The sequence below is a fragment of the Acomys russatus genome, chromosome 25, assembly GCF_903995435.1.
Source record: "Acomys russatus chromosome 25, mAcoRus1.1, whole genome shotgun sequence".
NCBI classification, from domain to species: Eukaryota; Metazoa; Chordata; class Mammalia; order Rodentia; family Muridae; genus Acomys; species Acomys russatus.
The window spans coordinates 15,009,173-15,034,542 of record NC_067161.1 but is presented as its reverse complement, the minus strand read 5'-3'; the positions used below and the strand labels follow the sequence as shown (position 1 = coordinate 15,034,542).

At 50.2% G+C, this 25,370-nt stretch overlaps 1 protein-coding gene and 1 pseudogene across 1 annotated transcript in view; one reads left to right on the top strand and one right to left on the bottom strand.

Annotated features, from left to right (window-relative positions):
• Positions 1–6,535, bottom strand: part of Sh3pxd2b (SH3 and PX domains 2B) — a 77,744-nt gene extending 71,209 nt beyond the window's left edge. Inside the window, exon 1 of the mRNA XM_051167380.1 lies at positions 6,380–6,535. Coding sequence (XP_051023337.1) covers positions 6,380–6,454 — 75 coding nt within the window. The 5' untranslated portion in view covers positions 6,455–6,535. The remainder of the gene's footprint in view (positions 1–6,379) is intronic.
• Positions 6,536–6,924: 389 nt separating this feature from the next.
• Positions 6,925–25,370, top strand: part of LOC127208642 (RNA transcription, translation and transport factor protein-like) — a 34,414-nt pseudogene continuing 15,968 nt past the window's right edge.

The following is a 25,370-nucleotide window of genomic DNA, read 5'->3' as shown; positions in this document are numbered from 1 at the left end:
TTCTGCATGTGTAGGTCACCTGGATTCTGTTTTCTACTGATGGGCATTTAAGCAGCTGCCAACCTACAACTATGGTAAATGGCAGCATACGTGAATGTTTCTAGTAAGATTTTCTGTTGTTAGGCTTGACCGAGGGCCTGGGTCCTCCATAATCCTCACACTAGCCTCCTCAAACTGGAGCTACTAACAGCCACATTTTATAGACGGAGCACTGGGCACACAGAGGGTGACTGATGTGACTGTGGTCACAGTCTGTAAGTGGCAGAGCAGGAATCTGGACCCACCTGTCTGGTGGAGGTTCTCCACTCACTAGGGGCACGGAAGGGCACAGATTCAAAGTCTGCACCCATCTGGTGTTGAAATTGTTTGGAGCTGTGCTAACGCAGCCCCCTTCCCACCTGCAGGACCCACCCAGACTGTAAGGAGTAGCTGAGATGCCTCTCTTTGAGCAGGCCTGCCTGTGAGGGGAGGGCTGGGTGCCTGCACCTGCAGGGTGAGGGGACTGAACTGAACACAGCTGTTAAGGTTCCCCAGAAGAGCACCCTGAAGCCCTCTTGCTTGTCACCTGACCTGCACCCCTCCCCACCACATTTTTTCAGCCTCGAGAAAGCAACAAACACCAGCCCCCCTCACCCCCAGACTGGGTTTCTCTGTGTAGCCCTGCCTGTAAAAAAACAAGTCTCCTTTTAAAAGTACTGTAAGGGCACACTCCTGCTGTGTGACAGACACGGTACAGAGCCATCTGTAGAGGAGACTGGGCTGGCCTCTCATGCTGCAGCGTAGTCACTCAGCCTGGGCAGGTGCCACAGGACAGGGTAGAGGAGGGAAGGCTCGGCCAGGCCGTGCTGTGGTTCTTCATGGCTACCGCTAGTGACTGTCGTCGGGCCCTGAGGGTCAGGACTTAACCCGATGCCATTCAGCCACCATGGGAAGTGCCACTGCCAAGCCTCCTGGCTCAGCAGTGAAGAGATTCAAAGTCAGGCTTGGCCTCCACAAAGGAAAGTTGTAAGTCAGCAAGAAATGTGCTAGTCGCTGGCAGCTTTCTCCAGCAGTATTCTAGCACCCTGAGATTCTCACAGGATCTTTTCAGGAGGAGCCATCTTGCTCACAAAGTCAGAAGCCTACATGGGGCGGGGTGGCCCACCGCCACGCGCAGAACTTGCATCCAAGCGGGCTTGTCTTTAACTTTCATACTGGCTGCCCTGCTCTGAGGGGTTTCCATAAAAGGGGTGCCAGGGACGCAGAGGAGGGAAGTGGCTGTGGATGTACACAGGAAGCAGGTCTCCAGTCCACATAGCTTGGTATCTAGAAGCCACCACACAACACAGTGGACAGTTTTAGCTTCACAGGCTTTGGGCACCATGCACACTTTCTGACTCAGAGGACACCGTCTCTCCCAGTACCTGATCAGTGAAGGAGGGAAGCCCTGCCAATCTCTCACCCTGAGGACACTCCACTCAGAGCTTCTTGCTGATGACTTGAATGCCAGCCAACTAAATGAACAGAGAGAGAGAGAGCAGAGAAGGGCCTAGAATGACACTTAGCATCTCAGAAAAGGTGGCATCAGTGAGCCACCTGAGGCCATGCAGCTTTGTGGTGGGATGACAAGGCTGCCTGTATTGCCCGGACAAACACGTCTAGCTCAGTTCTCATGTAGTCTCTCTCCCTGCTGCGTGACCTCACTCACATACTTGGGATTCTCCGAGCCTATGGTCTCCTCAGGGGGAAACTGAGAACACACCGATCTAACCACTCAAGGATTAGTATTCCAGATGTAGGAAGCTTTCACATCAAGAGAAGATGAAAGGCAAAACACAGCGAGCCGGCAGCAGAGGATAAACAGGCGAATCAGAGGAGGACTCTCAGCTGGCCAATGAAGGTACGAAAGGCCACTCGACCCATTAGCAAGCAGGGAAGGGCTAACGAGTACCGTCACGGGACACTAGCGTGCAGCAAGCGGCCTGACAGCAACTAGAACGTCCGATAACAGAGAGACTGAATGAGGCCCAGAGCAGAAGGAACCCAGGGACACGACTCCTGGGGTGACACGCAGAGCTGAACATGCACCACAAGACCCATCATAGTTCCTGTTCTGGGACTGTACACAGAACAGTCCCAATCAGGCTAACCGTGGGAAGAACAGCCCCGAGTCCCCCCAGGAGGAGAGGACCATTAGCATGGAGGGAAACAGCTACAAATGGAGTACTATGCAGCAGTTAAAAATGAGTTGGGGCTTTGGTATTAACAGATCTCAACGGGGCAAGACTTTTATGGTTTCAAAACACTGAGGACAAGACAGAGAAGGGGTTAACAGGTAAAAGGAGAGGGATACTGATGGCAAATGGGGTGACAGAAATACTACAAAACTGGACTGGGGTAATGGCTATTTAGCCCGACAGAGTTACTACAAGTACCAGTGCCCTCTATGGTTACAATAGGTCATTGTGGTGGTATGTCAGTGATACTTAAAGAAGAAGGCAGCTGAATAAAAAAACCCTACGAACCTTTTTTTTTTTTTTTTACATGTGTAGACGTTTCATTCTGAATGTATGTGCACCACATGTGCTCCTGGTGCCTGTGGTGGTCAGAAGAGGGTATCAAAGCCCCTGGAACTGGCGTTATAAAAGGTTGTGAAGTGCCCTTTGGGCACTAGGAATCAAATCCAGGTCCTCTGCAAGAGCCTCAAGTGCTCCTAACCGCCAAGCCATCTTCCCAGCCTGTGAATCTGTATGTTAAAAGTGAGTGGGGTCCAGGCATGGTGGTCTTTAATGCCAGGACTCAGAAGGCAAAGGCCGGCAGATCTCTGTGAGTTTAAGGCCAGCCTGGGCTACAAAGTGAGATCCTGTCTCTAAAAACAAAACAAGGGTGTGGGAATGATAAAACAAAACAAAAAGAAAAACAAATGCAGGGTGTGGGTTGGGGACAGATATGATTAGGAGGGTGCACAGGGGACTCTGCACCTGTGACTTATTTCTAACATAAAGACAGAAAGGATCTGAAATGCACACAGGGCAGAGCTTGGCAGAGGCCGAATGAAGTCTCTGGACGGGGTGGGCTTTGTTCTTTCTGTGCCTCTGCATCACTGGTGTCACGTGACGGGAGCCTTACCACCTTTAAAGAGTTATTATGACAATGACACCCACACCCAGGGCTCCATCCAGGGTAGTTAGTACTGCTGTGGTTGGAGGCCCTCCTGCGCCCTTGACCCTGACAGCTGTCTCTCTCATCAGGCCCTGCGCAAGGGATTCTCCTATATCCTATACAGGGGAGGGGATCCCAACGAGACCTCCAGAGCTTACAGGTTGCTAGAAGACACTCCAGTTAGGGAGGGTCACTCTGAGAAGCTCCCTTCACATTCTTCCTGAAGGCCAGACTCTGAGTGGGACAGGCACATCAGGGGCTGCTGGGTGACAACACCATCCTTGTCCACGGGAGAAGGTGGTCTTTGTGAAGAACCTGCTAATCAGACATGGAGGCCGAGCAGGGGACCCGGCCCTGAGCCCCAGGCACTGTTGTCTAACTGTAGCCTCAGAACCTGTGACCCGGTGCCTTCCAGGCACGGAATCAGGAGGACACAGCAGCCAGGACACTCCAAATTGATGTACACATTGCACTGTGGTGCCCCAACAGGAGTGGCACTGTCCTCCTGTTAAGGTCTGCATATGATCTGTGCACACGCAAGGGTTTAGGGTTGGAAGCTTGGTTCCCCAGTGAGATGCTGAGGCCTAAGAGGCGGAGCCTAGGGAGAGGTGGTTAGGTCATTGGCTATACAGCCTTAAAAGAGATTAAGGTAGCTCTCCAGGGACCACAATTCCCAAGGGCTCGTTGTTCCAGAAGAACAAATGGACCCCTCCCCCACCTTTCTGGCTTCTAGTCCCATCATACAATCTCTCCCTCTAAACATGCTCGCACCACGATGTCACCTACCACTCTGTGGTGTGGCCAAGAAGGTCCTTAACAGAGGCCAAACTGATGGGACAGACCAATCCTGGACCTCCAGCTTCTCAGTCAGCTACTTCAACCTCTTTATTTTACAAAGTACCCAGCCTCAGGTACTTGGCTATCCAATGAAAAACAGACTAAGATGGTCCCCAAGGGGACATGCAACACTCCTTAATGCCCGGCAGGCCATAGTTTTGGTTGTTACAACCGAGAGAGGGAAGCTGCTGTGTGGACGGCAGAAGCAAGGTTCCTTCAGCCAGGCTGCCAACACCTGTCTCGAGACCCACTCCTTTCAGTGCTTGGGGACTGGTCTGCTGCTGCTGGCTTTGGGTCCCTCCCTGCTACCACAGCACCAACGTATCTGCTCCCCTGGATGGCTCAGGTTGCATTCATCCCCATCCTCCTCATCTGGGGACTCAAGGCTGGACGGCAGGGGGAAGGCCCCTTGTCACCGCAGTGACTAAGCCCACATACAGAGGAACAAGTTCTCAGAACAAGCTCCCACATGACTCCAGCACGTTTCCAATCAGAGACATAGGCACCACGGGGCTACGGTTAGGAAACCCCCACGTCAGTCACACCACTGCTCCACCCCCCCCCCCGGGAGGGAGCATCATCACCCTGTCTTACATATGAGGACACAGAGACTTGAAGAAGTACTAGTTAGCAACCTGGGAGCCCAAGTGCTAAGCCCCAAGCTAGGGTGCCACATAGACCTGGCTCAGTGGGCCCCTAACAACTGGTTGGAAGCTCAGGGGTACCCCTCAGAGTGGCAAAAACCCTGGCAGGGAGACATGGGCCTGACCAGACTCCCAGGCTTTGAGGGGACTTTGTCCAGGGCCTCTGGGGGTGTGTGGGCTGTGAGAAGGGGCGTGGTCTGACAGAACAGGCCTTGGCTTACATGCTTGCTCCTCCTCTCACTGTCAGTCTCCTCATCTGTGAAATGGGTTTGAGAAAACCACCACTAAATGTGTGTGACAGCACAAGAGAGAGTGGATGATGATGCCCGGTCCTTGGTGGCTATGTCTATTCTGGTGTGCTTGGCTCACAGACCTGGTGGAAGGTGGCAGGGAGAATTTCAGACTTCCTCCAGTTGGTGCGTTGCTGAAAACTGTCCCACACCCAAGAGGCAACTCAACAGGCTCCGACAAGAAACCAAGATTTGGCAGCATTTGAAACAGTTAAGGGATGGGGGGGGGTGGCGGCGAAGGGGGCGGGAGTGGGGGGGGGGGAAACCAAGACAATTTAGCTGAGCTCTGAAGCAAGGAAAACTTAGCTCTATTTAAAGATACCACAGGTCCAGGAAGCAGCCCCCGCTGGCTGGCCCAGGGCTGAGTAACTGAATGCTAAGCCAGTAACAATACATGGGAACACAGAACACCCTTTCTTGTGGAGCGCAGTGGACTCCCAGCCATCTCCTTCCAGAATTTTATGGGCGACTCAGGGAAGGCAAGAGTATCTGTCTGCTTTGTAAGAAGGGCTGTCTTAAACGAATCCATCCAAAAGGGGCTTTCAGGGAGGCCCTGGACAGCCTCTCTCCAGCCAACGCCCTTTTCTAGGCATTGTTCCTCTCTTCTTTGTTAGGACTTTTTTTCCCCCTCCCTCTCGCTTTTTTTTTTTTTTTTTTTTTTTTTTCCTCCTTCCTGGTTAACTTCTCCAGGTTGCCACAGCCAGCTGCTTCCAGCCAGGGACACCTTCCTCCATCTCTGGAGTGAAGTCCCCAGGGCTCCTCTGGATCCATCTGTCCTACTATCCAGAACCTCCGGGGTGGAACCAGGGCCACCTCAATTCCAGACAAGATCCCCAAGTATCCCTGGAGGCCACTTCCCACCTGCGGGTCACCGTGGGCCCCAGGCCCACCTTCCACGTTCGAGCACCCTCAAACCTCTGGACCTCAGCCTTCCCATCTGCAAAATGACGCCAGGGACCCATTTCTCTCACACGTTGGCAGTTCTCCCCCCCCCACCCCCCCAAAAAACCTCATTTCACAGAGGGGGGTTACTCCTGGGGAAACTTTCCCATATTGTTAAACGGAAGTTACGGGAAAGGGGCGCTCAACTGACCCATGCCCAGAAAGAGGAGGGGCTTGGTTGGCTAGTCCCACGAGGCTGGGTACCTCTGGGTAGTAGGGTGGCCTGAGGCCCCCGCCTCCGTGGGTCTCTCTCCTGGTTCCTGTCTTCGTCTCCAGCAGCTGCTGGTGCCAGACTTTTCCAAGGGTGGGCAGGGCAGGAGCTCGCAAAGAGACGGCGGGGAGGGCGCGGGGAGCAGGGACGAGCGGGGAGATGGTGGGGAGGGCGTGGGGAGCAAGGGAGCTTGGAGAGACAGACGGCAGGGAGGGCGCGAGGACCCGGGGAGCGTAAGGAGCCGGCGGTGAGGGCGCGGGGCACAAGTTCTGCGCGGGGCTGGGGGTCGCCGCGTGGCGCGGGCGCCGACTCACATAATGCTTGTTGGGCACGCGCCGCTTCTGCACGTCCAGCACCTTCACCTCCACGATGCTGCGCCTCGGCGGCATGGCCGTTCTCCGTGCCCAGTGCCGTGAGGGCCGGGCAAGGCCAACGCGATCCGTGCTGCCGAGCACTAGCTGCCGCCGCCACCGCCCTCCGCGCCCCGCCCCTGCCCGCCCCCGCACCGCCCGCCCACCCCGCTTAAAGGGCCCGCCCGACCGGGCTGGCCACGTCCGCCCGCGGGCCTTTGTCCCCCGCGCCCGGCGAGACGGCGCGCTCCGCCTTCCCCAGCCCCCCACCTCCGGGCGTTCTGGCCTGGTGACTCTAAGTCCACTCAACCAAGTAGCCTGCTCGAGCTCTCCATCCCAGAAATGGGTTCAGAGTGGTTGCCCACCCCACTCGGTATCCGCGAACCCCGGGCGAGCCAGTCGCTATTAACTCGATCGCTTGCCCCCAACCCTGGGGGCTCAAGGGAGAAGCGTCGGTTACTAGTTCTCCTGGGTTCACGGTCTGTGACAGGGAGAGAAAAACTGCAAAAATGTCCTCGCAGCCCTGCAAAGGGCGGCGAAGGTGAGCGAGAGCAGGAGTGCTGGGTAGATAGCCCCTGACCCCATGGTGGACTCTGTCCCTTTCACAGACGTCTGTTTACAGTCTTAAACACTTGGGATTGCGGGGGGGGGGGGCCGTGGCGGGGGGAGGCGGCGGAGATGACCAATTGCCTTTTAAGAGGACCTGACTGAGGCCAGTCTCCAGAATCCTGGAGCAGGTGGTTGAACCCATGGTTACCCCACACTAAGCAAATCAAAGCTACAAGTGGCTTCATGTCTTTTCATCTAGCGCCTCCTAGCATTAGCTGGGCACTCAGTAATATGCTGAATGAATGAATGAATGAATGAACGAACGAACGAATGACCAGACACGCATAACAGCATGGATAGAAAGTTCAGACTGTAGATCACAGCCACTAAGTAGGAGCTCCCCTCCAGCCACCTCCCCAATGATAGTCCAATATCAGCCAAGGAAATTTTTAGGGGAGGGGTCTCCTCAGTGCAGGCAGGCCTTACAGGGCGCTTTATTTTGATTCCCTCTGGAACCCCTTCCATCCCATGGCCCTTTTGGCTCTCTTGCCCATCTTTTCACGGCTCTGGCCTTGAAGGCTGTTCTGAATGGGCTGCTGTAGCCAAAAGTCCTGTGCTTGGGTTTCCTTGACTGCAGCGAGGCCCTAGCAGGAGGGGAAAGCCTGAGTAACCCTCCTGTCCCCCAACTCCATTCCTTCAGAATTGTCTTTACCAAAGGCCACAACTTTGCACTAGGGGGGTGAATGCAGTCCCAGGTGCAGGGCCCTCTTCTTAGCCCCCTTGATGCTCCCCATCTCTTGCTAACCAGACTCTTCATAAAGCTGTCCTCACTGACCCACTTGGAGAGTGCCATCCGTTTGGGACCAGGGTCCTCCCTGGCCCAGTAGTTTCCCCAGACACCTTCTTCTCCAGCAGAGCTGCCACCCAAGGCCCACTCTGGCCACACTGGAAATATGCAGTGTGGTGTCCTCCTCCTCCTGGCTTCTCCCACCCTCTGCACAAGGCAAGCCTTCCCAACAAGGCAGAATCACAGAATAGAATCTGGACGGGATCAGCCAGTCGTGTCCTCCACCCCACCCCCCACTTCTTAGGTTCCCAGCACCCTTGGAGTGTCTAACTCTCTGATTGGGGGTGCCTGGCCTGGGGAGATTATGCTGTCCCCACCACCATCACCACCTGCCTGTAGCGACAGTTATGCTGCTATCTCCCATACTCGCTCGTCCTGCCTGCTGATTTCCGTCTGTATGAGTCTGATCACTCTGGGTTGCTCAAGAAAGTTCAGCCTTGCATCTTCTCTCCTTGGGTGGGCGTCTGGCTTACTTCACTGTGTCCACAGACTCATCCTCATCCGTGTTGCCTGCTTCAGAATTCCCCTCTGTTTTGTGCCTGAATACCGTTCCACTGTGTTCTCTACCCATGTTCTCTACTTGGGTGTCAGTGGTCACTTTGGCTGTTGCCACCTTTGGGCTATTATGACCAACGCTGCTATATGTTGACATGCAGATATCTGTTCAAGGTCCTTGCTTGAGGTTCTTTAGGGTATATTCCGGAAATAGAATTTCTGGACGACACGGTCATTCTACCTTGATTTGCTTTGTTCTTTTGTGGAGTTGCCCTCCTGTCTTCCTGGTGGCCATGCCATTTTTACCACCCACAAGAAGTCCAGCTTTCTCCACTCTCCTCCCCATGCCTGTTACTTCCTGTCTCTTCGATTCTTCTTGACCACAGCCGCCCTAGTGACTGTGGTGTAGTAACTCACTGTAGCTTTTATTTGCATTTCCCCAATGACAAGAAAAATACCTGTTCAAACTCTTTACCGAATTCTGCACGGGGTGGCGGCGCTTTCCTCCTGCCTTTCTGACTCTGTGACTTAACCACCCTACACTTTTGGGCTTTTCCAAGCAGGCTGCCTGTTTGGGGTGGGACGAGGACCGAACTGTGGGCTAGTGATGTGATTTAGGTTGTATCTTCACACTGGAAAGGGACACCCACACTTTGCTTGTGGGGATGGCAGAGGACAACTGAGGTGGGGGGAAAACTCTCGACTCATGTTGGGCAGGGGAGCTGACAAGGGTTCCCTACTGTGGTACTTTGCCAGCCACACAAAACACTTCTGCAAATTCGGGTGAACCAAATCTGCAGCAGGAGGGGAAATCCCACTTGGAGTCTTCTCTAGTCAGCCATCAGCCACCAGCCACCAGCCACCAGCTACCAGCCACCAGCTACCAGCCACCATTTGTGGAAATTTGTCAGTGAGCATGGTGCTGGCCTGGCACTTTACTTGCATATTGTCCTACTAGGGGACCATAGCCCTGTAAGTTATAAGCTGCCCTTTCTGTTTGCTGTTGACGACAATGATGGGATAAAGTGGTATTTGCAGACAGCCTGACTCCAAACTTTGTGTCCGGCCTTCTCATCCACGGGTAACCATGAGAACAGCCACAGTCTGAGGGAGGAACTTCATGGAAACTATGTGCATTTTTGCGATTTTTCTACCAGCTAAGCTGATAACAGCTAAACTCTCCTTTAAACATCGTTAAGTCTCAGGTTTGACTTTAATCTATGTTTTTCTTGCTCCAAACCTTTTTTAGCTCCTGACCACGTGTCCAGCCTCACCCCTACCAGTCAGCCCTCCCTCTGGTCCCTAAGGGCTAGGGAGATGGCTCAGGGATAAAGCACTGGTTGTGCAAGCATAAAGACCTAGTTTGGATCCCCAATACCCATATAAAAAACGGAGTATAGTGGCTCATGCCTGTAAATTCCCCTTTGGGGTAGCACTCACAAGATAGGCAGATCCCAGGGGCTTGCTAGCCGGCCAGCCAGTCTAGCCAATAGGTTAGCTTCAGATTTAGTGAGAAACCCTGTCTCAAAAAATAAAGCAGAGAGGAACAGAGAAAACACATGGACCTCTGGGCTCCAATGTGCACACACAGGCAAGTGCACCTAACCCATAGGGAAATATCACACGCGTTGTAGTTAGATTCTGTCACCTTGAGTCAAACTTGGGACACACTTGGGAAGAGAGAATCTTAGCTGAAGAATTGCCTCCCATCAGATTGGCCTGTGCATCTGTCTGTAGGGCATTTTCTTGGCAGCTAATTGATAAGGAGGCCACAGCCCACTGTGGGCAGTGTCATTCCCTAAGCAGATGTGCCTTGGTTGTATAAGGAAGATAGCTGAGCAAACCAGGCGAGCCAGCCAGGAATCAGCATTCCTTGATGGTCTCTTCTTCAGTCTGGCCTGACTCCCCTCAGAGCAGGATGGCCTGGGAGTGCTAAGACGAAATTAACCCCTTCCTCTCCAATTTGTTTTTGGTCACAGTGTTTTAACATAGCACTAGAAAACTAATTAGAACAACACACAAAAATAAAAGAGAAGAAAAAAGGTGGGGTGGGGTGGGGGAACCAGTGAGGATAAAGATACTTGCTGACAAGCTTGATGACCTGAGTTTTATCCCTGGAACCCACGTGGTGGAAGGAAAGAATTCTCATAAGTTGTCCTCTGCCCTCACACATGCATTGTGACATAGCTGCACAAGTTTGCACATGCACAGAGACAAACAAAAGAATGCTGAGTCAACAGGAGCACCGATGGGAGGCAACCCAGCCCAGCCCAGCCCCCTCCCCTCCTGAAAGTACATTCCAGACAGAACAGCACCCCCCCTACACACACACATGTGGCTAATGCTCTCAGTTTCCCAAGTCAACACCCCTAACACCATTCCTACACATGCCATTTAACCCTGAACACTACCAGCTAATTGGATCCCAGGCTCTTTCCCAGCTCTGATAAAAGCCACAGCCCGTAAGAGAGATTCACTCTCCCACCTTCTCTTACAGACGCCTTCTCAAGATTTCTTTGAAACAAACCTGTCCTTTACTGTCAAGACACCTCCTCATCTTTCTTAAAAATGTATCTTTCTTTCCTTCCTTTCTTTTCTTTTTCTTTGAAAAGGAGAGGCTGGAGAGATGGCTCATCAGTTAAGAGCTTTTGCTGCTCCTACAGAGGACCTGAGTCTAGTTCCCTGCACCTAGGGAACAAACGGCTGATAACCTGTAACTCTGGTGCCCTCTTCTGCCCCCTGTGGGCATCTGCATTCACACACATGTGCAAATATGATATATCTTAAAAGAAAAGGGGGGGAAAAGCTTCTTCAGGGAAGGGCGGTACCGTATATACACACCCTATTTCCACAGCCACCTGTGGTTTAATGACTGGCATGCAGTCTCCAGGGCACCCTCTTCAGGCTGGTGTGAAACTGCACTGTTTATCGGCACCATCACCACCTCCAGCATCACCATCACTTTGCACAACTCTATGCTTGCTAAATGTCTGTTAATAGGACTGGACCCAGACCTGAGGGGTGCAGACAGTCTCTGCATGGGTGCATGCATACCCAGTGCCTTCACATACTCACAACACACACACACACACACACACACACACACACACACACACACACACACACACACACACACACCCTTGGCTCCCTCACCACACTCCAAGCTTCCTAGGAGCCAGATTGACTATGCTTATTTTAAAACTCCCAGATCCCTACCCAGACTTGCAAAAGAGGTCTCAGAGAGATGACTCTGTTTTGGGCAAGCCTGTTTCTGGCTTGACCACAGTGGGTCCTTGCCAGTGACAAACCAGCCTCTCGGTGGACCTCTGTGATTTTCTGTCTCTCCCAGGCATCTGGGAGCAGGATATTGCCCTTGATTTCAGTGTGCAGAGGCCAGGGATAGAGTTCAGATTCCCGCCTTAGCTGGTGTTATGCCAAATTCCTGGTCCAGAAGGTATTTTGCAAACTCAAGTACTACAGAGTACAGGACACCCCCCCTCCCGCCCCACTGGAGCCGATGGAGTGCTGCGTTCCACATGGCAGCATCGCACAGGAAGGGCCACGCGCTGGAGAGGCAGCTCGAAGGAGCTCCTTGTCTTTTTTGTGATTTTTATGTCGGCTTGACTGGCAGGCGGCACTTCTCCCAGTCCCTAGACTGCAGACAAACAGGCAGGCTAGGGAGGAAGCTGAAGCCTGTCTTTTGTTGCCTCCAGGATGGAACTGGGCTCTTTTCCAGGACGTGGCTGGATGGAGTGAGGACAGAGATGATATCTCTCTGAGGTGCTGTCTGTATGTCTGTCTCCGTGGGATGCGCTTCAAAAGAACAACACCTGTGAAGGTTTAGGGGCCTAGTATGTACAAAGCATGCCTGAGGAAACTGGCTTAAGCAAAATCCCCATGGAGGGAGAGCCTCATGGGATAGGACGAGGCCATGTGGCCTCAAGGGCAGCGAGAGCATCTGCAGCCTGCCCTCCATCCTGTCCATCTTTCCTGTGGCTAAGTTTATTTTATGTATATATATAAGCTCTGTTTACAATCCTCTCATTCCTGGAAGCCTTTCATGGACCTCACTGGCCACAGATGTTCTTTACTGTAGGTGGTGTTCGAAGCCTCCATGACTAACCCCGTCCCTGTTGCTTTCCTATCTTCCTACCTCAGGCTGTCCACCTTTCCTCACGTTTATAGAGACGTGTAGCCGTTGCCGTGCCCTAGCCAGCCATCCTCTACACCTGCTGCTAGTTCTGTAGCCGACGGTGTCTCTAATGTGCCTGTGCCAGTACATAGGCAACAGGAAGCCAGAGGCTGCATGCAAAGAAATGAGGTTTGGTTAATTCACAGTTTGGAAGGTGAAGGTCCAAGGTCAGGTGGTCCCCTGTGATCTCTGCTGAGGGCCTTGTGGTGGGAGGCATCATGATGGTGGTATTGTGCAGAAGAGACTACCCAGAAAGACTTGGGATGAGCATCACTCTTTTGTATATGACAAGTTGCTCTTGAGAGAACTAAGCTGGTCCGAGGAGCACTACATTAATCCCTCCTGAGGGTGGCGCCCTTCCCATCGAACCCTCTCCCCTACAGATTCCACTACACGCTTCAGGCTGACAGACCTGTCCAAGCTACAGTGAGTCCAGCAGATGTGCGGAGCATTAATTTTCTCGTTTTAGTGACAATACAGGAACTAAGAGAGGGTGCCTAGGGTCACAACACAGGAGCATGCTTTGCTGGGGTCTGACCTCAGACATCCCTGGGCTGCCTCTGAGAAACAAAGCTCCCTTTGAGCATGAGTCTGGAGTCTTCCTCACACCATATCTCCTCCCTCCACTGAGCGGCGGCTTCTGAGCTCTTCTCTATTCTCAGCCCAGAGAGTGTTTAACCACGGAAAATCAGACTGTATTCCCCACCCCCAGTCTCCCATTGCTTAAATGTCCCAGGGATTTCCTGCTGCACGTAGGATAAGGGCAAACTCTTACAGCAGCCACCAGGGATTAGCAGAATCTAATTTCAGTGACCTGCTGAACTCATCTGGCCCCCCTTTTCTGTCACACCTCCCTAGAGCCTACTCTCTTCTGCAGCCTTCCCTAGGGCTGCCCCCTTTATCCCTTGTGTGCATTTTCTTCACAGGTCTTGGCATTGCTGTCACCTCCTCTTGCATGGCTCTCAGCCAGAATGCACCTGGCATCTCCCCTGCTATTATCCCCCAGGTCAGCACAGTCCCACAGGCCCTTAGAAAATAGCCTTGAATAGATGAACACTGCCTTTCCTACTAGAGGAACTGAGATCTCTCTCCTCAGTGTCCAGCCCCTGGCACCTGATTGGTAGATATTCAATATATAAATGGATGGATATGGATGTGTATGGGTAAAGATCCTATAGATCACAAAAAACAAAACAAAACAAAACAAAAAAACAAAAACCTTTTGGGTTACATCTCAGTTCAATGACCACATACTCCAAAGGTGACTTTGAGGCCAAATCTGGGGGCCAGTGTCTCATTTACAGAAATGGGAGATACTGGCAGCAAGATGCAACTGTTATTTTTTCATTTTTATTATGTTTCTTTTAAAAACATATATGTTTATATTATTACGCATAAATAAAATATGCTACATACAGCAGGAAGAATCATGATAAAAACAGGAATTATATAAATGTTACATTCATGAGTGATTTTGCTATTTGTATTTGGCAAGTTTGAAGTAAACATCTTTCCTATCTTTTTCAGTCTAAAATTCTGAATGAGAATCAATATTTATCATATCTCATCTCTATTAACTTAAAACATCTATCTAGATCTAAAAGCATCTTAACCCCTAGCCAACTAAGCTTAATAGTAGGACTAAACTATCTGGTCTTCAACCCCATCAGAGACTTGAGAAGGAATAAAACTTAATTACCTGAGTGAACCGGAAGTGCAGGTTAGCAGCATCCAAAATGAAAAGATGACAGAGACAGTTTACTGCCTGAACAGTCACCCAAAACTCTCTGTAACGTTGGAGCATCATCTTCAGCCCTGTCTATGCATAGACAAGGCTTTGTGTTGGTCAGATTCCCTGTGACTTACTATTAGATGCCATCCTTCGTAAGGCGTGAATGAAGATTGGCAGACATTTTACTTCTGCTCATACAACGAGCAGAGAATCAGCCTTAATTGTCCTGTGCACCCTGCACACCTCATACACTTAGAATTTTAGAACTGTGTAATGACTGAAGACGATGGAACTGTTAATGGTGAGCATCACCCCGCCACTGAGTGGCCCCAATGTAGCCTGGGTGTGCTTTTTCATTCGGCCACAAGATGGCAGCCTCTTTAGGTCGGTGAAACAGTCTCCAAAGGTGCAACTGTTGCTTTTTCATGATTGTTCCCAGGTGCCTCCCACGCCAGACACTCCGAGGACAACCTAACCCTGTGTGGTGGCTCCACCGACTAAGACACACTGTGCTCAGCCCCGCCTCCTCAGACACACTGCAGGAAGTGCAGGTGGTACTGGGAGTCCCGTTTGCTCACTCACTATACAAGCGTCGAGAACAAGGTGCTTGGGGGGACAGAAGCAAACACAACAGATAAGGCTTTCCCCCCTGTGACTCACACTCTGGCAACGAGCAACAAGCAGTGAATAGAGACGGTTGCTGTTAGAGACAAAATAAAAGTAGGCAAGGCATGCTGTAGGTGGCCAGGGCGACACCGAACCACAGCAAGGGTCCCTGAACCAGAGGGGCCACTTCATGCCCCTCAGTACCATGGGGCCTGGGCAGAGAGCTCTTTGAACCTGCTACTCAACAGGTTCGCCTCCTGGAGATGCGGTGTTGCTCAGTGGGGTTGAGATGAGGATGGAAGGAGGAAGTAGGTGGCCGAGCAAGCTGGCCCTGAAGACTCTGGAGAACTCCAGGTAGGAGCATGTCTTAGGGAAGAGAGGTTCGGAGGCAGAGCCGGGCCCTGGCCCTGGAGTTCTGGCAGCATACAGCCTGAGCCTGCGACAGCGCAGCTCTGGAAGCATGGGTGCTACCCCTAGGAAGGAGAGAGAGACTGTTGAAGAAGACCGTGGTTCTGGGTCTGTCTCATGTTACCTTGCTAAGAGCTAGGTGGTCACTGTGCAACTGTGATGGTTGTTGGAGAGTGACACAGAGACGGGGCGTAGAAGGAGCCTGGGTTGTTGTTCATGCTGGGTGGCTGTGTGTCCTGGCCTTCTGTGTGTCTTGCTCCTCAATATAGACATGCAGCCCTGCCCACTGCTGACTCAGTTTTAGGCCTCAGGGAAGCAGGTCTGACTCCTCAGAGTGGGTGGCCCTGGCCAACCGGAGCCTGGAGTGTGGCAGTGCCAAAGACCAGCAGGGGACTTTGGCTGTTCTCCTATCACACCAGCATCAGGCTATTGGCTCCGTGTCTGGGCTCTGTGGAGCCGAATTTCTTCCTTATCTGTGCGCTGGAGAAGGCTGGGCTTGTACACTCCGGCCAGCAAGCACTTGCAGAGAGAATGCCCTGATGTCTGGTTCCAATCCAAGCCCCCCAGCAACATGGAACCTGGACTTAGTTCTTGAGCCCTGTTGCACAAAGACAATTAGCACGCACATTACCGTATAGCCCGGTGAACTGGCGAAACCAACAAGCAAAAACCCAAACCGAAAACACCTGGCTGCAGGGTTGCAGGCACCTTTCAGATGCAATAGCCGCTGCTCCTCCTCCTCCTCCTTCTCCTCCTCCTCCACTTCCTCCTCCTCCTCCTCTTTCTCGTCCTCCAATATGGCCACTTTGGTGGCAGAGGTGATAGCCTGGTGGCCAGGTGGCAGAAGGGGCTTATGCCTCTGCCCTGGGTTCACACAGCCCAGCGATAGAGGGAAAGTGAGGTGCTGCCCTATGTGGGGTTTCTCTTTCCTCCAGACTCGGGTCTGTCTGATTCCCCCCACTTTTATCTCTCTGCAGGGGTCTCTTGGGACAGCCCTTCCCTTGTTTGGTCCCTATAGCCAGCCATTTGTCCAAGTTTCCCACATGACATGCTTTTTAAAAAGCAGCACAGTACAGTGGGGTCCAGGAAGCAAGGATTGGGGAGAGTAAACGGCCCTTCCCGCTTTTGTTTTCTTCTCCCTAACTCTGGCCCCAGTTTCATATATATATATTTAATATATATATTTATTAATTCCCAATTCCATGTATATAATATTCTTTGATCACTGCCCCTCTCCCCCCACGAATAGCCACTCTTGCTTCTTCCTTTTTTTCTTTTCTTTCTTTCTTTTTTTCTTTTGGAGACAGGGTTTCTCTGTGTAGCCTTGGCTGTCCTGGACTCACTTTGTAGACCAGGCTGGCCTTGAACTCAGAGTTGATCCACCTGCCTTTGCCTCCCGAGTGCTGGGATTAAAGGCCTGCGCCACCACCGCCCGGCTGCTTCCTTTTTGACCCTCCTGACGAGCCCTTTCTTCCCAGCAAGTCTCTCTCTCTACCTTTGCGTTGTGCGTGTGTCCTCTGGAAGAAACAGTGGTTTGCATTTGGGCCATTTGCTGTTTCCCTTCTCCCGGTTACAGAGTCAGGCATCTGGCTAAGGATGGGAGCTTGGGAGGACTTTGACACACACATGCTTGGGTCTGTCTTGCTTCCAGAGGCAGCTTTGCAGTGCGCTCAAGCAACACGGGGCCATTCGCCAATATCACGCGCATTACCCTATAACCGGAGACACTGGGGAGTCTCTCAACACGTGTCTGGTGTAAATAATTATAATTTGCTTATTTTAAATTTTATTTCTCTGGCCGGGTGGTGGCGGCACATGCCTTTAATCACAACACTCAGGAGGCAGAGACAGGTGAGTCTTTATGAGTTCGAGGTCAGTCTAATCTACAGAGTGAGTTCCAGTGTAGCCAAGATTTCACAGAGAAATCAAAAATAAATAAGCGAATAGATAAATAAGTATTCATACTCTGGCCATGAATGGTAGAACTCACGCTGCAGACAGGCTTGTGTCAGTGGTATATGTGATATCACTGAAGAAATGGCTTTTCTAGGGCCATTGAAAGGCACACTAGAGATGAGATGGCTCTGTGGTCAAGAACACTTGCTGCTCTTTCGGATGACCCAGGGTCAATTCCCAGCACTCACGTGACTTCTCACAGCTGTTTGTAACTCCGGTTCCCAGGGACCTGGCTTCTTCTTCTGTAGGCACTCAGACATGAATGTGGTGCCCAGATTACATGCAGGCAAGAAGATTAAAAATTTTTTTTCTAAAAAGATACAACTAGATCGAGATATCTATATACCACAGTAAAAGAAATATGTTAGGCAGCTTTCTTTGTCCATGTAAATGTGTCTGGTATAGTAACTGGCGGGACCTGGTAATAGTGAGGTAAGGAGATAAACGTGTCAATAGAAGATGATATGATTGTCACTCCAAATTCACATTTAATTAAGTGTCATTGCATAGCTCACTCAGAAAATTCATGCACACATGTCTTCAAAAGGGTACCATCGTGCAAACTGCATCAAGACTGAGAACTTCATAGGGCTGAGAGATTAATCCATCTCCATCCAGCTCAGGCCTCCTTAGAGGGGCTCCTGCTTGCTTCGGCCACATTTGCTTTTCAGAGGTAGGATGGCTAAGTCGAAGCCCAATGTTGGAAAGATTTTATGATTTGTGATATGTGACAGTTATCAAGTCATTTATGGTATCAAAACCAAAACTTGCCTAGAATTTGAAAATCATAACCAAGCCATCTTAGCATTTTTATTGGACCCTATCTTTCTATTTGTCATTCTATCATCTATGTGTTTATCTATGTATCTACTTAATTTTAAAAATATTTATTTTTATTTTATGTACGTTGCTGTTTTACCTGCATGCATGTGGAACTGCAGTTACTGACAGTTGTGAACTGCCATGTGGGTGCTGTGAATTGAACCCAGTCCTTTGGAAGAGCAGCCAGCTAGGACTATTAACTGCTGAGCCATCTCTCCAGCTTCTCTATCTAATTTTAAAGATTTATTTTATTATTGATTTGTGTGTATGTGTGTGTTAATGTGTGTGTGTGTGTAAATATGAGTGCAGTGCTTGAGGAGACCACAAGAGGGCGCTGAATCCCTCTAACCTGGAGTTACTGGTGATTATGTGGGTGTTGGAAACCGAACCCAGGTCCTCTGGAAGAGCAGCAAGCTCTCTTAACTGCTGAGCCGTCTTTCCAGTCTGAATCTGGAGCTTACTGATTGGTGAGGAGCCTGGAATCCTCCTGTCTCTACCTCCCAGTTCTGGGATTACAGGCACAGATGCGGTCACGCCCAGTTTTCTCAGTGAGTGCTGGTGATCTTAACTCAGGCCCTCATATCGTCTGTGAGCCATCTCTCTGGTCTCTATATATCTATTTAAGTGAGCTAAATAAGTGTCTTCAAGGTGGAGCGAACTTATCAACACAATGTTCATTGTGACTGAAATTACAGGTGACTGGTATATATCCAAAAGAGACTGAAATTATGGAAAGTCAAAATTAAGTTCAAATCAAGGAAACAGTTTTATACATTTTGGCATATTGGCAAATATGCAGCCAATATATGCAGCCTCATTTTTTTCAATTTAATATAAGAATTTGAAAACAAAGTTCAAGATTTCCAAGAAGATAATAGTTTTGTGTATCTGGGACTTCATTTCCACCAACACAAGTATGTTACCTCACGGTTTTCAGAGGAATCTGTACTCCACAACCTGAGATTCAACTAGAAAAAAAGGTGTGGTTGTATTTCTTTGCTAGAGGTGTGCAGGTCTGCATTTGTTACTGTCCTCACTGCTGCAACAGATCACCTGACTAAAGCGGCTTGCGTGAGGGAGAAGCTGTTTCGGCTTACAGCCTGAGGGCGCAGTCTGTCAGGGGGGGGGGGGGGGGGGGACGGACTCAAGACGACAGCTCACACTGTGTGCAGTCAGGAAGCAGACGTGAGTGGTGGCGCTTAGCTTGCTTGCTCCCACGTACTCAGTCCAGGACCGCAGTCCACAGAGTGGTGCCTCTCACATTCAGGGTGGTATTCCCGCCTCAGCTTAGACTAGATAACCACTTCACAGGCAAGCCTAGTGGTTAGCCTAATGCAGACAATCCTCCTTCCATGGAATGCTCACAATTTTGGTCTCCGAGGTGAGACTCAGAGGTTCTCAAACCTGCGGGTTACCTAACCTTTGGGGTTATATATTGGATCTCTGCATATCATGTATTTATATTACGATTCATAAGAGCAGCAAAATTATGACGTGGCAATGTAATAATTTTATGGCTGGGGTCGCTGCTACAGGAAGAGCTGCATTTGAAGGGCTGCAGTGGTAGGAAGGTTGAAAACCCCTGGGCTAGGTCTTGTCAAGTTGACACTGAACATTAACCATCATAGGTCCTGTCCCCCTGTGCCCAAACATCCATCACTTCCCCATGATGCCTCATTCACGTCATCCCTTGTTGATAGCACTTATATTTGTGAGCAACTAGTTTCAAGAAGGAGGCTGGGCGCACTGGTGCATGCTTACCACAGTGGCAGCTTTGAGGAGACAGATACCGGCAGATCACTAGGGCTTTTTGGCTGTGCAGCTCGCGCTGCTTGTCTCATAATTAAAAAAAAAAAAAAAAAAAAAAAAACAAATAAAAGAAAAATGTGGTCTGAGGAACAACACCTGTGGTTTGTTTTTTTCACGTGTGTACTCATACATACACACACACACACTCAAGTGCACACACACATGCACACACGTGTACTCACAAACACACACACACAAATAAGAATGAACCTCACAAAAGGTAAACAGAAGGCACAGTGAGAACTCACTGAGAGCTATAGCCCCTCCCATTGGAGCATAGACTGAGGCAGTAAACATAGTATCAAACATCCCACTAGCTTCATGCTGCCTTTTTCCCTTTTACTATTATAATAAACATAATTTTAAAAACCAATGACATTTTATTAGTTGTATATGTCAATTTTCTTTACTAATGATCATAAACATGGGACTATTGAAATATCCTTAGATCTTACGATTTTGTGCCTTCCTAAGAATTTCCCAACTAGCCGGGCGTGGTGGCGCACGCCTTTAATCCCAGCACTCGGGAGGCAGAGGCAGGCGAATCGCTGTGAGTTCGAGGCCAGCCTGGTCTACAAAGTGAGTCCAGGATGGCCAAGGCTACACAGAGAGACCCTGTCTCGAAAAACCAAAAAAAAAAAAAAAAAAAAAAAGAATTTCCCAACTATTGTCCAGAATAGCTATGCTACTTTTTTTGTTATTTCAAGACAAGGTCTCACTGGGTAGCGCTGGCTGGCCTGGAACTCGCCATATAGACCAGGCTGGCCCCCGATTCATAGCGACCCACCTGCCTCTACCTTTCAGGTGCTGAGACTAAAGGTGTGTGCCGCCACACATCCAGCTAAACTGTTTTTTCGCTCCCGTCAGCAGTGTATGAGGAACCCAAAATTTCTACCTCCTCATCAGCAGTTTTCACTATTTTCAAGCCCAGCTGTTCTGACTGGTGAGACGTGACCTTCCACCGCACAGACATCCCCCAGCGAGTGCTCGGTGGTGCCTGGCTAGTGTGACTAAGTGCCACTGTGAAGGCTATGTATGGTCTTTGTTGGAACGGCTGCTCGCAGCTCTTCATGGGTGGATTTGTTAACTCAAGTTGGTGATTCCCAGATTAACTCCCTGAGAGTGTGAAAAAGCTTTCCTTACGAGGTCGGAGGAGAGAAGGAACTTCTGAAAGTTCACATGGTGCACACACACACACACACACACACACTGTCCATGCTATGCACACACACGTACACACACACACAATCAATAGTTTAAATTTTTTCATTTTCATTTTAACACCCAATGTGCTTCAGAGCCCCCGGTTCTTGGTTTACTGATATCTAGCCAGCCCTGGGACTGTCTTCCCTTCCCAGATGAGCTAAGGACAAACTGAGATGAGCAGGAGGCTCTGACAGAGGCCAGAGTGGAGCAGCTGCCTGGGAGTGGAGCCAAGACTGACTGAGCTGCTGACAGTGTCAATGGGCCCTCATTGTGAAGTCGGTCTCGAGGAAAACGGATTCAGGAAGTCGAAGGCTTTACAAAGTAGCCATTAAAAGGGAACTGGAGATGACTGGGAAGTCCGAAACGGAAATGGAAATCAATATTTGTTGTTTTTTTTAACTAGACAGACCAGGAGCCACAGAACACCAAGACATAGAACGGAAGCAAGGGGAAGTCATGTGAGAAGTGGGGCCAAGGCAAGAGTTGTAGAGCAAGAAAGGAAAAGAGTAATTCAATTGGAGAAACTGATCGCCGAGCTTTTAAAAGCAAATGATCTCGGGAAGTGCCTGAGCAAATGCAGTGATTGTTGGAAGATGGATGTGTGGGAGTTAAAAGACCCTATAAGTAAAAGGCAGGGTGGGGCCACTCCTTACATTCTTGCACTGACTAAGATGTCTCTGGAAAAGCTCTTGGGTCAGTGCCTTTTGGTTTGCTTCCTTTTGAGACCCTCTACAGCCCAGGCTAGCCCCGGAGCTCACCGTGCATCCCCAGGATAGCTTCAAACTCAAAGCAATGCTCCTGCCTCAGTTTCTCAAGTGCTGGGATGACAGGCGGGAGCTGCCCTTCCCACATCTGTAAATGTCCTTCATGGCTCAGCAGACTAAGTGAGTGGTGGACAGGCATGACTGTAGAGGTGAGAGGTGACTGAGGAGCATTTGTAACTTGGGTCCAAGGTGGGGAGCCTGGAAAGCGGAGCCTGCAGGAGGATCAGGGAAGATGTGACGACGGGCAGAGACAAATGGAGTTCGGGCTGGGAGTGAATAAATTGAAGCCCTTCCGGAAAGGGCTTTGCTATTCCATTAGACACAAAGCCCGCATGCAGAGCAGCAAGCGGATCTCCATTCCAGATAGCTGAGAAAGCTTCGCTGGTGTAAGGACTTGATAAGAGAAGCTGAGCTGGATATTGGTGCAGCAGCTATGGTGCCATTGCCCTGTCACCAGCTGACGCTGGTGGCTGCTCCTTGTGGTTCTGCAATGGCTGTAATGAAGAGAGCTGATTCTCTGAGCTCCTCACCTGTATCGGCTCGGTTAGTTCCCTCCACAACCCTGGAAGGACTAAAATAATTGCATGAGGCCAGGATGGGAGCAGGGTGAATGGGATGGAATTTTAGATGCAACATTTAAAGTAGGTTTAAAAACCCCCTTCCAAAACCCAGTAATTACGATAAGTAATACATAATTACAACACTTAAAAAAAAAAAAAAAAACAAAGTTAACGCAAAAAAATAAACCCATGATGAGCCGCGCATGGTTGTGCACACCTTTAATCCTAGCACTTGGGAGGCAGAGGCAGGCAGATCGCTGTGAGTTACAGGCCAGCCTGGTCTACAGAGTGAGTCCAGGACAGCCAAGGCTACACAGAGAGACCCTGTCTTGGAAAAAAAAAGCAAACAAACAAACAAACAACCCACGATGAGCAAATTGCCAAATTAATAAAAACAGGCTGTGGCGGAGCTGGGATCCAAACCCACACAGCCTGTCTTGTAGGAACCATGCCACCCTCACGACTCCACAGCTGCACTTAAAACTGACCAGCAGGCTACATCTGTGATTCGTCCACTCTGTCTGTGGTGCCCCCCGCGCCACCCCCGTTCAAGGTCCAGCCCCCAGGAAGGCTGCCGCTAATACTTGTCAAGAGTCCTCACTCTTCAAAGGCACGCACGCATGGCCACACAACTGGCACCTGCTCCGGAGTCGAGGCCAAGGGTTTCCTGGGACTCACAGGCATGCGTTAATGCCCTACTTTATTCCTAAAGCACGGTGGGTTTATGAGCACATTGCTGGATTGCTGGGCTTCGGATAATGATTGGCGTTCCTTTACGGAGAATGACTACGGTAGCCGCGCTTTGGCTGTGAATGCCTGAGCGTAGTTAAGTCTGTAACAAGCACAAGTAAAAGAATAAACAGCGAGTGGCAGCTGTGGAGAAGCAGGAGACAGAGACATCATCATCAGGTTAGACGCTCACAGCATACAGCACAAGTGGCTGGGGCTGTCCAGTGGAGAGAGCAGGCAGAGGCAACACCAGCAAATCAAGGGCTTATAGATGCCCAGCAGACATCGACCCGGCAAGCTTAGGCAGCCCGCTGGAAGTTTTGATAGAGCTGGCTGAGCCTCTTAGGGTTAAACTTCCTGCTGTTCCCAGGGCAGGCACGATTACATGAAGAGATAAATAATGATAAGGCTTGCTGGAAATGGTCTCCTTTGAGCAGCCCTCAAGGGCACAGTATGCTGTTCTTTTGCCTGTCACAGAGTCAAGGGGGACAGCCCATCCCTAGGCCTAGGAGGACAGTGACATGCTTGGGTCTGAAGTGGAGGGGACAGCGCTACCTCCAGACTCAACCTCTCAGTGAGCTTAAACAGCACTTAAAAATTAGCGATAGCGTGCACGTTGTACCTTGAGGTTTTACTGCTGTTGTGGCCATATTGGAAGGCAGAGCCTGTGGGATGTAGGCGACTAGGTCGTTAAGAGCGATTAAAGCTTTTTTGTTTTTGTTTTTCTAAATGAAAGAGTTGAAAGAATGTGTGTGTGTTGTATTGAAAGTGACTGTTGGCCGGGCGTGGTGGCGCACGCCTTTAATCCCAGCACTCGGGAGGCAGAGGCAGGCGGATCGATGTGAGTTCGGGGCCAGCCTGGTCTACAGAGTGAGTCCAGGACAGCCAAGGCTACACAGAGAAACCCTGTCTCAAAAAACGAGACCAAACGAAAGAAAATGAAACCAAACAAAACACAGCAAAAAAGAAAACAAACTCTATAAAAAAGAAAGAAAGAAAGAACGTGACTGTTACGAAGTAAGCCCAGCCCACTGTCTCTCCCATATGTGCCTTCACCAGATGTGGCCACCTGGCTTGGGGCTTCCCTGTCTCCAGAATCCTGAGTTCAAGTGATTTCTTTGTTTTTTTTAAGTGGCTCAGCCTCAGGCATTGTGCTATAGCACCAGAAAGCAAACAAATAAACAAACACAAGGGGTTTAGGGACCCAGAGTTGAGAGGGAAGGCGTCAGTCTTGAAACACTAGGATGGAATTTGAGAGGGGGTGACCTTTGAGCTGGGATTCCACTAGACAGGATGGGGGAGGTGATATGGTAAGTGGAAGGCAGAATCTTGAACCCTCACGTTTTGAGACAGTGTCTCTCTATGTCCTGGAGGCTGGCCTTGAACTTGAGGCCTTCCTTCCATGTCTTCTCAGTGCTGGGATTGCAAATGGGTGCTGCCACACCTTGTATAACGTTCACCTTATAAAATCCTAAAAAGAAGGTGGTATACACCTGTTAGTTAAAATTAATTAACTAAACAAACAGAGAAACAAGAGGGGATGGTTGTGTAGGCTTGTTTTTTTTTTTTTTTTTTTTTTTTTTGGTCAACTTGATACAAACTAGTGTCACCCTGGGAAAAGAACCTCAACTGAAGAATTGCCTCCACTACACTGGCCTGCAAGCACGTCTGTGGGACATTTTCTCTAAAGCTTTTTTCTTTTCTTTTTACTTTGCTTGTGTGTGTGTGTGTCATTTGGGTGCCCGGTGCCTGCAAAGGTCTGAAGGAGAATCAGATCCCTTCACAGATGGCTGGGAGCCACCATGTGGGTGCTGGGAGCAGAACCTGGGTCTTCTGGAAGAGCAGCCAGTGCTCTTAACCTGTGAGCCACCTCCATGGAGGCATTTCTTGATTGCAGATTGGTGTGGGAGGGCCCAGCCCACTGTGGGCGGAGCCATGCGGGGCAGGTGGTCCTGGGTTATATAAGAGAGCAAGCTGAGCAAGCCATGGCAAGCAAGCCAGTAAGCACCACTCTTTCATAGCTTCACAACGCTGCCATACACCTGTTGCTTTTGGTAAGAGCACGTAACACAGAAACAGAGGCAAACCAGAACAGTGGGGAACACCCACATACAAGGACAGTTGACACAGGTGATGGTGAGAAAGTGCTACTTTCAATAGTAAAGTTCAAAAGGACATTCAGAGCCAAACAGTAGAGCCCCTGTCTGCTCTGTAGGGATTAGTCTAGACTAGTGAGTGCTGTCTTTACAGCTGTACAAACTGACAACAGGACTGTTTCGA